The 14,581-nt window shown below is 38.8% G+C and overlaps 2 protein-coding genes across 2 annotated transcripts; both read right to left on the reverse strand.

Annotated features, from left to right (window-relative positions):
• Positions 1 to 162: 162 nt before the first annotated feature.
• On the reverse strand, positions 163 to 1,927 carry LOC113324807. Its single transcript, XM_026573097.1, has 3 exons — positions 635 to 1,927; positions 329 to 390; positions 163 to 247 (listed from the first exon to the last, which is right to left on the reverse strand). The coding sequence occupies exons 1-3, from the start codon at positions 1,925 to 1,927 to the stop codon at positions 163 to 165; spliced, it is 1,440 nt and encodes a 479-aa protein (XP_026428882.1).
• Positions 1,928 to 1,940: 13 nt separating this feature from the next.
• On the reverse strand, positions 1,941 to 3,104 carry LOC113324808 (zinc finger MYM-type protein 1-like). Its single transcript, XM_026573098.1, has one exon. It carries the CDS (start codon positions 3,102 to 3,104, stop codon positions 1,941 to 1,943), a length of 1,164 nt encoding a protein of 387 aa, XP_026428883.1.
• Between the last annotated feature and the right edge of the window lie 11,477 nt (positions 3,105 to 14,581).

The raw sequence follows: 14,581 nt of genomic DNA on the forward strand, positions 1-14,581 counted from the left end.
GCATTAAAGCAGTCTATTGCCAATCTAAAGCAAGACAATCTCATCCAGGGGCGGAACCAGGATTGAAGACTGGGGGTGGCCTGGGAAAATTTATGTACACTCATAAAAAAATAAATAAATTGCGATGCAAAGATTAAAATAAGATTACCTATTCAATGACAATTAAAGAGTTTCTGAACTTCCAATAAGCAATCCAGACCATTCAAATGTTGAAAAATTGTTATAGGCTTGATAGCATATCCCATACCTGTAAACAAAAACAACCAACAGTGAAGTTCAAACTATTTGCAAGACCTAAAAATTAAGTGAGAAAGACAATGGTTATTACCTATCATGGTTCTTTTCCAAGAGTATTACAATCAATTCCGTAGTACTGGTAACCAATATACCCTAAATAATAATAAGAAATAGAAGAAAAGCTAACGACATACCACATACAAATACCAAGATCTCATTGAACACCATGAATCCAAAAAAATGGTTTCATATATATATATATTAAGTTTTCCAAAATATACACGTAAAAGTGTTTTACCAAATACTGTCAGAAACCCATATTACCCAAAATATACACATAAAAGTGTTATGCCAAAAAATGACTATCGCCAGCCAAAGCCTAGTATCTAAGTGGTACCCTGCGATCGTACATGTCGTCAAATTCATCTATGATTGAATCAATATCAATAGCTCCTTCAATTTCTCGTTCGATGTAGATCATCATGCAATCCCTAAGAAAATCTTCTTCCATCTTGTTGCGAGCAACTGTTTTAACCAATTTCATTGTTGAAAAATATCTTTCTGCAGTTGCCGTAGAAACTGGAAGAGTCAATACAATACGAATCAACCTATCAATCATTGGGTAAGCTTCTGCCTTCTTGGTAGCTACTATCTTCCGACACAACTCAGAAACACTTGATAAGTTCTCAAAATTCAAATCTCTAACTACATCATGGCCATAATGTTGTAACTCATTTCTCAAAATATATACCTGTTGCGGACTGAAATCCAGAGGGTAGAATTTCTTAGCAAGATCACAAAGACTATCCACATTGAATGACTTAAAAGAATCTCTAGGATCCAAACATGAGCTAAGAATTAGTAATTCTATTGTGTCTTCTGGAAACCTACGATCAACCTCTAACAACTGACAATCAATTGTATCATTAAATATATCAACACGATAATGATGGTCTACTGTGATATTATCACGCTGCTGACAAGAACGACCCGTACCCTCCATATAGCGAGCCTCCATATTAGGTATATGAACATCATATCTACCACAAAATTTAACCACAGTTGTAATAAAATCTTCCCAACCGTCTTCTCTCAATTCTCGAAGTAGAGCTTTTGTGGTTGAGACTGAAGACATAGCATTAACAATGTCTAATGTTTTCTTTTGTAGGAATTGGCATAATATTTCAGTAATTCCCATAATTTTATACATCAAATGCAAGACAAAGACAAGCCTGAATGATCTCATTTCTTCATAAATACTTTGAGCTTCACCAACTTTAGTAGTCACGTTCGGATCACTTGCGCCAATATGATCTATTGTTGTACAAGTTGCTTCAAACTTATCAATCAGACTGCATCCAGAACCATAATGAGAACTCCAACGAGTACCTGTAGCACCACGCAAAGTACCTATTTGGTTTGCCCCTTTTCCTGTCTCAAGTTCACCATTAGCTAACCCTTTTTCAATTTCTTCTTCCTGGGCAGATTGAAAGTCACCAAAACGATGAGAAGAAGCTGTAACGAGATTAACTGTTGATGTTAACATTGAATAGAATTTCCAAATAGGACCCATCGTTTCAGCTGTCTTTACAACAGCTAACTGAAGGCAATGTGCAAAGCAATGAACATAATAAGCATATTTGCATTCTTTGAGAAACAAAGCTTGTAACCCATTCCACTGACCTCGCATATTACTAGCACCATCATGTCCCTTCCCCTCGCATATTTTCAATTTCAAGACCATAATAGTTAAGGATTTTTGTTGTTCCTTTTTTCAAAGTTAATGCACATGTATCATCAAAACGTTGAATGTCAAAAAACCTTTCTTGAACACAACCATACATATCTACATACCTTAAAACAATCACCATTTGCTCTTTCTTGGAAGCGTCTCTGGATTCATCAACAAGTATACAATATTTAGCATTTCCAATTTCCTTGCGAATCTTACTTCTAACTCTATTAGATATAATGCTCAAAATCTCTTTTTGAACACTCGGTGAGGTATATTTGGCATTTCCAGGAGCGTTCTCCAAAACAACTGACTTCACATTTTCATTAAGTGTTGCTGAAAACTTTAACAACTCAATAAAATTCCCGCGATTCCTTGAACTTTTTGACTCATCATGACCTATGAATGCACATTGTTGGAAAGCAAGCCACATTAAACATTCAATTGTTGCCTTGAGACGCAACCTATTTCTCTTCACATCTTCTTTTTCTTTTCTTTCCATTAAGAGACGGATTCTTTGAGCTGGATTGTTTAAATCATTTGAATTCCCTTTGGCAGTGGAGTGTCCAGAATCAATGTTTCCCGAGTGAGTTAGGAATGGACAATCTGATCCACTATTGACAGAGCACCATCTTCTGAAACCTTCACTAGTGAATGCTGGTTGCTTTGGTGGATCTGTTTCGAAGAGGAAACAATGAAAAAAATATGCACTATCTTTAGAAGGTGAGTACTCCAACCAAGGATATCTCGCGAACCAAGTATAATCGAACCTACGATTTTTCTTTCCGAATTTAGAGAGTGGATAAGCTAATTTAGGTTGATAAGGTCCTAACTTCAAATATGCTCTTCGAACTTCATCACGCTTGTTGACATCATGCTGCATTATTGGAATACGTAGTCCCGGATCACGTTCTAATGGAGTAACTTCTATTCCTTGAGCTTCAGGTCTGATTTCCTGTAATTGAGTTCTTGGGATGAGCAAATCTTCGGGTTCAACTCTCTCGACAACTACTTCATCGGGCTCAATGTTCTCAGCAATCTTATGTGACAAAAGTTTTTGTTCTCTAGGTATAAGGTTGTAAAACGCTTCCAATATTCCTCGTTTGTGTTTGGATGGTGGACGGTGAGTCGGCATTGTTTCCTATAAGCCTGAAAATTTCAGTTGCAACACTTTTAATTCACATCACAAGCTTACTACAAACATAAATAAGCTCCACAAGAAATGAATTATGAACTATAAGTTTATAACTGGCAGTAGTAGTAACTAGTAATCCACTAGTCTTAAAAAGAAAACTCAGCACTACTAATGGAAAAATTAACTAGTGTATTAGAATTCAGAGAAAACATAATCAAAATTTGGTGATTTATCCCTCAAAATTCAAAATCCTGCTCCTACTGTGCAAACTTTTATAATACACACCAAAAAGATTCTAAAATTCTTAGCCAAATTATCAAACACAATTGAATTAATCAGAACTGAACATTTACCATGAATCATGTCAACTAATTAGCCTAATTTGATAATCACATATTCACTTATAACATCAAAGAAAACAATCAATTTTCAATTGAACAAACCCAAATAAATTGACCTAAAATTAAGAAAAGTAAAAAACCCAATGTCTTTTTGTTACGGTACCAACACCTATTCCTGGTAGAATCCTTAATTAGTTTTCTTTGTTTAGTATACTTTAGTTTTCTTGTTAAGTTAGAACTACTATTGCTTGTTCCGCAAGTATTACTAGCCATATATATTTGGCTCTTGAGTCTGTAAGGAATAACAAGTAAAAAGAAACCAACTCTTATTCAACCTTCTTCTCTTCTTGTCTACCTTATTCTTCTGTTCTCTTCTTCTTCAACTTGTTCTAACTCAATTCTCGCGTGTTTAATCCTCACCAAAAAGGGTATAACAAGCTACTTATTTGTCTGTCCATTATATTTGGGTCTAGAACCCTAATATCTGGTTCAGAGCTAGGTTGCGTTTTACCAAAAAAAAATTATACAGATAACTTGAAGGGTGTTCATGACAGCATTACAATATGTCTGCTAAAATTGACTCCCTCCTTCAGAAAATCACTGCCGATTTGGCAGCAAAAGCAACAGCTAGAGAGGAGAAAAAACTTGCTCGTCAGGAAGAGACCGATGCTTTAACGAAGAGTTTGACAGAAGGTCTAGCTAAGACTTTTGAATCAGCTTCACAAATTCCTTACGCTCTGTCCTTGAAGAGTTTATACCTAAAAAGACCATTGAAGGTGAAAGTTCTGGTGTTCCTTCCAAACCACCTCCGGTTCGTCCTGGTATACTTGACACCCCTCGTCCTCCACCAGTGCAGTTGAAGTTTCCTGTGTTTGATGGTGACGACCCAGATGGTTGGATTTTCCAGGCAGATATCACTTTCTTTGGCATTCTATTGCTAATAATCTGAAAGTAAATTTAGCTGCTGCTCATCTCAAAGGTGAGGCTAATGCTTGGTTCAGGTGGAAACGAACTCAGCAACAGATTCTTACATGGGTTACGTTTTGTACTCTTTTCGTGAGAGATTTCAGAAAACGTTTGTGGATCCGAAAATCGCAATCAGTACAATCAAACAAAAGGGTTCAGTTAAAGATTTTCTTCCTGAATTTGAACATCTTCTCAACTTTGTGGATTTCGAGGAAAGTCACTTAATTAACCTTTTTATTCTCGCTTTAAAACCATAGGTTGGAAATGTGGTTAAGTTGTTTGAGCCTACAACTTTGTCTTCTGCTTTTAAGAAAGCACTCAATCAGGATGAAGTTTTTTTGTCTACCATACATTCTTGGCGGTCAAGACAGACTACTATTTCTACTACTTCTCAATTTCGAAAACCTTCTCCACCTATGGGTAAGAAACTGCTTAGTGGAAGAGCAAAGGGAACGTCAAGCCAAAGGCTTATGTTTCAACTGTGATGAACAGTATACGCGAGGGCATGTCTGTGTTCAGCCGAGGTTATTGGTTTTAGAGGTGGATACACCAGCAGTTGATGACAAAGAGGTCTTATCAAATGAAGATGGCACTGAGGAAGATTTTACATATGCAGACACTTCTCAGGATCAGGTTCAACCTACGATCTCTTTACATTCTTTGCTTGGTTCTTCGTTTCCTAAGACAATGCGCTTGGAAGGCTACACCAAATCTCAACCTCTTTGTGTCTTAATCGACTCTGGATCTACGCATAATTTTTTGCTTCCAAGATGGGCTAAGCATTGTGGCTATTCCATCCATTCAGATGTTACCGCTTTGCAGGTCACAGTTGGTAATGGTACTCAAATGCCAACTAAAGGATGTTGTTGAATGTACCAATTACACTTCAAAATCACTCTTTCACCACAATTTTCATCTTTTAGATTGGGGGTTATGATGCCGTGTTAGGCGTTCAGTGGACGACGAACTTTGGGCCCAATCATGTAGGATTTCTCCAACCTCACAATGCAGTTCACAGTAAAAACAGCGTCTATTTACAAGGGAGTAATTTCTCATTCATGTTGATGGATTCTGTGCCCATGCAACAATTACTCTGTCGTGAAAGTTATGCTGTTCTATTCCAACTGACCGCGGTAAATGCTTCAATTACTGATTCGGTTCCTAGTACCAATTCACCAGCTTTAGAAGAACTTCTTTCTCAATATGCTGATGTTTTTGCTACACCGACTACATTACCTCCTGAAAGAATACAGGATCACCGCATTCCTTTGGTGTCAGGTGCTACTCCTGTCAATATAAGACCGTACCGTTATCCATATTTCCAAAAGGATGAAATAGAGAAAATAATTACTGAACTACAAGACTCTGGCTTTATCCGCCACAACAACAGTCCTTACTCTTCTCCAATATTAATGGTACGCAAGAAAGATAATTCATGGCGCATGTGTGTCGATTATCGGGCATTAAATAAACTCATGTGAAGGACCGTTTTCCGATTCCGATGGTTGATGAGTTATTAGATGAATTGCATGGTGCTGGTGTATTTACAAAGCTCGACTTGCGTTCAGGATACTATCAGATTCGCGTTCATCCTGATGACATTGCTAAGACAGCCTTCCGCACTCATGATGGCCATTACGAGTTCCTCGTTATGCGTTTGGTCTGTCTAATGCACCAGCAACCTTTCAAGGACTCATGAACTTTATCTTCAGAGCTTATTTACGCAGGTTCGTGTTGGTCTTCTTTGACGACATTTTGATCTACAGTGAGAACTTGTCTGATCATCTACTTATTTACAATTAGTATTTGATCTTCGTCGTACCCATAAACTCTTTGTGAAGGAGTCTAAGTGCATATTTGCACAACCTACAGTAGGTTACTTGGGACATGTAATTTCTGCTAATGGGGTATCAGTCGAGCAAGAGAAGATCGAATGTATTGTTTCGTGGCCTATTCCTACAACAGTCAAGCAACTACGCGGGTTTTTGGGATTAGCCGGCTACTATCGTAAATTTGTTAAGGATTTTGGCAGGATTAGTGCTCCACTTACTCAACTATTGAAGAAGGATGATTTCGCATGGTCTGACAATGCTATTACTTCTTTTCGTAATCTTCAACAGGCTTTAACCTCCACTCCAGTGTTGGTCCTGCCGGATTTCTCTATAGAATTTGCTCTAGAATGTGATGCTTCAGGAGAGGGGATAGGTCCAGTACTACTCCAATCTGGTAGGCCTATTGCCTTTCATAGTAAGTCATTAGCTCCTAAGAATCTTAATTTATCGGTTTGTGATAAGGAAATGTTAGCAATTGTGTCAGCTGTGCACAAGTGGAGGGCATATTTATTGGGTAGACACTTCAAAATTTTACTGATCATAGAAGTCTCAAATACTTTCTAGATCAAAAGTTGTCTTCTATGGAACAACAGAAATGGGTTTCTAAACTTTTGGGTTATGATTACGAAATCATTTTTCGTCCAGGCAAAGACAATGCCGCTGCAGATGCATTATCTAGAAGAATCAGCACACACTTCAGTTTGTCTACACCAATATTTTCAGGGATCAATGATATAGTTCAGGAGTGCCATACTGACATGGAATTGGGTGGTTTGATTCAACAGTTGATTACATCCCCTGATTCTAAGCCGAATTTTGCTTATCTCAATGGCATTTTAAGATACAAAAATCGGATTGTTGTGGTTCCTACGTCTGCATGGTGCCTCAAACTTTTAGAAGAATTTCATACCACTCCAATTGGTGGCCATTCTGGGTATTTACGCACTTACAAGAGGGTACAACAGAATTTCTATTGGAGAGGACTCAAAAAGTCAGTCAAGAACTTTATTTCGCAATGCGATATCTGCCAAAGAAACATGTCAGAATCTGTAGCACCGCCAGGTCTGTTGAATCCTTTACCAATTCCCGATGATGTGTGGCTCGACATATCAATGGATTTTATTGATGGTTTTCCTTCTTCAAACCGGAAAAATTCAATTTTGGTTGTGATTGATCGATTGTCTAAATATGCTCATTTTATAGCACTAAGACATCCATACTCAGCTAGCTCGATTGCGGAAATATATGTGAAAGAAATAGTTCGTCTCCATGGCATGCCAAGAAGCATTGTTAGTGACCGTGATCCAATTTTCTTAAGCAATTTTGGGAGGCCTACTTTTCTCTTCAGAAGACACAATTGTGTCGTAGCTCGGCTTATCATCCACAATCTGATGGAAAACTGAAGTCACAAACCGTACATTGGAGTGTTATTTACGGTGTTTTGCTGGGATGCAACCAACTGATTGGACGAAATGGTTTCCATGGGCTGAATGGTGGTATAATACTATTTTTCATTCCGCTATTCAGATGACACCCTATCAAGCTTTATACGGTCGTCCTCCGCCAACTATTTCCTCTTATTTGCCAGGCTCTTCTTCTGTTCATGATGTGGACTTAACTCTAAGGGCTCGTGATCATACACTTAAACTCCTTAAGTCCAACTTGCTTGCTGCCCAAACTCGTATGAAGAACTATGCTGATAAACATCGAACCGAACGACAATTTTCTGTTGATGATTGGGTTTATCTTCGCCTGCAGCCTTATCGACAGATGACAGTAGCTCACCAATCCTTCTCTAAACTATCTCCTAAGTTTTATGGTCCTTATAGAGTTATTGAAAAGATTGGTTCTGTCGCTTATAAGTTGGAATTACCAGCCACTAGTCGTATCCATTCGGTGTTTCATGTTTCACAACTTAAACTTAAGCTTGGTAACCATGCTTCAGTGCAGCAATCCTTACCTGCTATAGTTGATTATGAGAAATGGGAACCAGATTCGATACTTGAACGTCGAATTTATCAGAAAGGTGATAGTGCAGGCACCAGATGGTTAATTAAGTGGAAGAATCAACCACGTGAACCTGGGAGGATGCAGATGAATTCTTGGTTCGTTTTCCAGAATTTGAGGCTTGAGGACAAGCCACATTTCAAGGGGGTAGGATGTTACGGTACCAACACCTATTCCTGTAGAATCCTTAATTAGTTTTCTTTGTTTAGTATACTTTAGTTTTCTTGTTAAGTTAGAACTACGATCGCTTGTTCCGCAAGTATTACTAGCCATATATATTTGGCTCTTGAGTCTGTAAGGAATAACAAGTAAAAAGAAGCCAACTCTTGTTTAACCTTCTTCTCTTCTTGTCTACCTTATTCTTCTGTTCTCTTCTTCTTCAACTTGTTCTAACTCAATTCTCGCGTGTTTAATCCTCACCAAAAAAGGTATAACAAGCTACTTATTTGTCTGTCCATTATATTTGGGTCTAGAACCCTAATACTTTTTCATGAAAGTAAGCAGTAATGAGAGAATTTCATCCTCAAGATCATATCAAATCACAGCAATCACCTTACCTAGGGTTTTCTTTTCTTCCCCTATTTTCCCTTCTCCCGCAGCAGCTTCACGAACAGAACAGAACAAATTTTTTTTTCCTCGCACATTTTGGTTTTAGCGGATTGGTACCCTGGCTTGAATAAATTTAAACCTGGGCTTAAACTCAAATGGGCCAACTTTTACTACTTCATAGAAAAAAATTTCTTTCTTAGGGGTGGCCCAAGCCAGGGGGAGCCTGCACATGCTTCCGCCCCTGATCTCAGCGTGGCGATGTACTGCACTCGGCTCAAATCCCTTTGGGATCAGTTGGATGTTTTTTGTCCTGTTGAACCCTGCATATATGGAGCCGGCAAGAACTACGTCAACAACCACAACCAGGATAAATCCATGAAGTTCTTGCAAGGGTTTCATGATCGCTTCTCTCCTTTGCGTATCCAGATTCTTCTCATGGATCCCATGCCATCTTTCTACTAAGATTTACAACCATGTCAGGAAGGAGGAGGAGCAGCAAGGTATAAACTCATCTTATACTCCTTCAATTGAATCTGCTACTTTGAATGTTGTTTCTCGTGGTGAATATCGCAACCCAAGGAATTTCGCACATCCTGGTTCTGGAAGTAACAATATCTCTGGCAATAATAAACGCCTCAGGGCGTTTTGTGATCACTGCACAAAACACGGTCACACTAAAGCCACATGCTGAAGCTACACGCTATCCAAAGAATCTGCCAAAGACCCGTGATACATACTCTCATATGGTTGCTACCATTCATGCTCCTACTGAATCTTCCCAGCAAGCTGCCCCAAACATTAGTGCGACTCAATATGCTATCCTGCTTTCTTTGCTAGAACCAGCTGCAGATGGTGCTGAAACAAAGTGTTAGTCTCCTTTGGTCTTATGTAACCGGATTTGGAAACTCATGAACTCTTTCCTAACTGGATTAGGAAACTGACCGAAAACAGGAAACCCACAATTTTCTTTCCAACAAGTCAGTCAGGTATATAAAGGAATGTCGAGTGGTTTGGGAGGTAGAAGATAGGAGATGGACGACTATAATCCTATAAACAGTCTTCCTACAGAAATCACATTGAGCATATTTTCTAGGTTACCGGGTGAGTCGGTATTAGATTGTAAACTTGTATGCAGAGCTTGGAGAAATTTCTTACAGTTTCATGTTAATACTCCTTACTTTGTGTATCAGCATCTGCAGCGACAACGTGGTTATGTTCCTCATGGACTAGTACAGCATCAGCAGCATAAGCCGTCTGATTCTGAGACGATGAGTTTCGTGGCCTTTGACAGACACACCCGAGTTTTCTGGTATTTGGAGTACCACGATAACGGTGATAGAATAGTGACAAGCGGCCTAATAACTACCGCATAAAGACAATCAACATGAAATTTCCGGCAGACAGGTGTGTAAAACGAATACTAGGACTAGTTGGTTCAGATAATGGATTGATTTGCTTATCACTCAAGTTGCCGCCCGAATACATTGTCATCCCTGCATACCAGAATAAGGTGGTACACAGTCCTGAAACTTTATGCATCTGTAATCCCATTACTAGAGAATTCGTGACTCTTCCAGGGATACTGATCGACAAGAAAAGAAGCGTTGATGATGATGTTCACATTGTGCATGGATTCGGCTACCACGCTTTAACTAATGAGTATAAGGTCGTTAGAATTTGTTATGTAGGAGACCGGAAAACACCCTCCTACAGAGGACAGGCAGAGGTATATACAATTGGAAGTGGTTGCGGCTGGAGAAGTGTGGCAGAAACCAACTTAAGGCCGAGGTATATCGGAGATCCTACAGGTGTGTGTTTGATGGGGATCTTCATTGGATGTGTGATGATTCCGCGAATATTATGATCTTTGATTTGGCGACTGAGAAGTTCCACTTTCTCATTGCCCCAACTGAGCAGATACATGACGCAAGAAGAATCTATGTTATGAGAGGGTGTTTGTGTTATGAATACTATGACCCCACTGATGGACTGCTGCAATTGTGGTTTTAAAGAAGTATTACAAGTCATGGAGTTGGAGAATAGAGTTCATGATACCATTAGAAATGCTACACTACATAAGATTTTTTATGTTTTCCATTACAAATGATGAAATTTTACTGATAAACAATGGTCGAGATCAAGTCCTTTGTTATCCTAGCCAGAGAACAGAAATATCACAAAAGGGTTTCAAGTTGGATGCAACAACGGATTTGACGGTACCACTACCATACATCAACACCTTTGTCTCTTTGGAAGCATTAGGAGAAAGAAATGTAAAGAAATTTGCAGCAGAAAGATCGATGTGCAAAGACAAGCAAGAGTCATTTGACGTCGACAGACCAGTATCGCCGGCAGGCCTCCTGAGACAGACAAAGAAACCGCGCAAATCTAAAGATATAGATTAAGTAGGGAGCAACTAAAGTTTGAGTTATTTATCTGGAGTATAGCTTTTCAAATTTACTAGATTTGTGTCCGTGATATACACCACCAGGACATATTTATCTTTTCATCGCAGTACTTTCAATTTTAATTAGGTTATATTTTGGGATAATTATTTCGTATAGTTTTTTTTTAACTAATTGTGTAGTTTAAAATAATAAATTATATTTTATAAAGAGTATTATTACATTAACCAGTTGAAAGCCTAACAGGTCGCCGGAGATCCCCTTTCTCCTTATCTCTTTATCATTTGTATAGAGTCCTGTTTTAGATACTTCATTCATGCAGAAGAAAACTACTTGATCCACGGTTTCCGAGTCACCAAATGTCCAAAGGCTCCTTCTGATTCTCACCTTTTGTTTGTTGATAAGTCATCAAGAAGCAAACAACCGTATGTCCCTTATTAAAGATTTGGTGCCACTCTGGCCAAGTCATTAACTTTCAAAATTTTGGTTGTTTTTCGGCAAAAATGTTCACCCAGATATTTATGATTCTTTGATTCGAACTCTTAATGTTAAGAAAATTGCCCTGGATGATAAGTACTTCGAGATACCTTTGTTCATTGGTAGATCGAAAACTCAGACTTTTACTCACTTAGCTGAGAATTTAGATAGGTATGTCCCTAATTGGAAAGGCAAACGCCTTAACCAAGCTGGGGACCCATCATCCAAGATTACACCAAACAACCTTAGAATAACAAAAATAATTTTCGTAAAATGGATCAGACCAGAATCGGATTGGATTAAAATAAACACTGATGGAGCTGCTCGAGGACACCCAGGGATAATACAATGATGAGAACAAATCCAAGAACAAGTCTTCTATCCTTTACACCATCATTGTAAGGTTTTGTTGGAGGCGCGTAAGTAAAGCTACTACCCGTCCATGCGAAACAATGTACGACGCAATTGAATGTCTCCGCTATTAAAAACCCACAAATGGGCATTGATATCCAATGTTCTTCGGTAATAATAAAATCCCCATGCAAACGACGTTCGAATGCAACATACTCCGCTGCCACCCCTGCATCTTTTCTTGGACCTGTTCTCATCATTGTCTTATAGAATTATTTGTTTTTACGTAGGGTTTGTAACAATCGTTGCCGAATATAGTTCACTTCATTTTCAGGGGGCACCGGATTATTCCTTTCCATAAAAGGACCAAGTTGTTCCGCCGTGACGTAATAACTACAATTTCCATCGCCTTGCACGTCGTCCATTGCTGTAATATGCTCATGAATTATTGGCGATAGATCTTCCAAGTAGTTATCGTATATAAAATTGATAGGCCTCATATACCTACCGGACTTATCTCTTTTGGGTCCTCTCATCCTACCAATTTCATGTACGGTTCTTTTCTCCTTTATCTTAGTTTGTGAAGGATACATCTTAGCCTTCCCCTTGACATCCTCTTTACTATCCTTAGCTTGTGACGGACAATCATTATCATTCACCTCTTTGTTACTTGTTTCCGATTTTGAATACTCGGGCGACCTCGTTTTTTTGGAACTTTGACTTCTTCCTCCTTCATCAACTTCTCAATTTCTTTCTTTGCCTTTTCAAACCTTGCATCATGGTACTCAACGCCGGATGGATTCCTTTTAGTAGCCAATAGTTCCTTGTTGGCTTGTCTAGTTTGAAAATTATTCATTTTCTTACTCTTCCTACCTTTCGGGTCACTCTTCTCCTGTTCCAAAATATTTTCTTGGGTGAAAGGATACATGACCGGCATCATGTTGTCCCATAGGAATTTCTTTTGAGGTCGGGACATATTCCTATACATCTCCGCCAATTTTTTCCCATTTGTCATGTCCCATATCTCTAGATCATCCTCATCGTCTTCGGTTGGGAGAGGATCGAAGCTTAATTGTTTCCAAAAATGATCAATATCCTCAAATAGTATGATACCATCCTTGTACCAAGTAGGTCATGGCGTCATGGAAGTCCCATAGATGTCTTCATTGTACAAACACACTCTTCCTCCAAGGTGGCGCCTAATGTCTCAATCAAATCCACTTCTTTCATCAACAAGTCGATGCATAGATGGGAGACTTTATAAGTTAATTCCCGTAGCCAATTAGTACCATAATTCTTGTGTCTAAACATAAGGTCATGCTCGAACGCGGTTTTAATTCTCACAACATCACTTTTGAAATATTCATCAATTGCATCAAAAACCGTGACAAAAGTGTCAACACAACCAAAAAGGTTCTTCTTCAACCGATAATGAGCCGACTCTACCATACTTGTGGCTTGGTTGTCGAAGTGTTTGTGCCGATTTGTGAAACAAATCAAGAACCTTTCTTTATTAGGTTCCAACACATATTTGACCAAGTAAGTAATGACATCGGGGTAGGCGGTCTTCCAATGCTTAATAAGCATTTTAAAATTTTCTTCATAGACATCCTCGGTGATTGACCATATCAAAGCTTCCCATTCGCCTTGGAAAGAAGCCCACAACATCTCATTATGTTCATATGCTTTCAAGAATTCCTTCTTTTTCTTTACTCGTGTCTCCAACGGTAGCTTATCAATATTCTATAATTCTTTCAACTTAAGTGGTTGAATTATCGGTTGACATTTTTTCCTCACATTGCACCATATGTGAAACGTACAAAGAAAATTGAATGCATCCGGAAATACCTTCTTAATGCATACATCAACGATGAATCTTGATCGGAAACGAACACTTTAGGAAGAGCACCCTCCCGGAAGATTAACTTCAATTGTTCTAACCCCCAAACATAACTCTCTTTCTTCTCGTTTTTCATGAAACAAAAAGCCACGGTGAACGGTGCCTTTGTCGAAGTATGCCCCACAATGTTCATCAACGGCATCTCATATTTATTAGTATTGTACGTGCAATCCAATATAATAACTTGTGGGAAGCATAGAGCCAATTGGGCGCATTCCGGGTGGGCAAGGAAAAGGTGTGTGACTTGACCGAAGTCATCCAACTTCTTTTGGAAGCGTAGTTATTCTTCACCCCTAACCACATTACTTGTTGCATCACCATCCTACCTTGCAAATTGAGTATTCTAATCTTTTGTCTTGCATTGTAGATAGTTTGCATAGTCGACTTGTTATTGTTGTTGTCCGCCTTCAATTTGCTAAGAATCCTAGAAGGTGGAAACGTGCTCGTGTCATTGTATCCACTTCTAGCATCTCGTCGGGTTTGAGTCGCGCTAATTTCGCATGTCCATGAAGGTCTTTGGGACGTGGGTGGTTATGACGACAATCCATATCTTTATTCATTATCCAATATTGATCTTCTTTGTTCATGGACTTATTCTTGAGGTTGAAAACGATCTTGAAAGGGAAATTTCTTTTCTTCGTCTTCGTCC

The sequence above is a fragment of the Papaver somniferum genome, chromosome 11, assembly GCF_003573695.1.
Source record: "Papaver somniferum cultivar HN1 chromosome 11, ASM357369v1, whole genome shotgun sequence".
NCBI classification, from domain to species: Eukaryota; Viridiplantae; Streptophyta; class Magnoliopsida; order Ranunculales; family Papaveraceae; genus Papaver; species Papaver somniferum.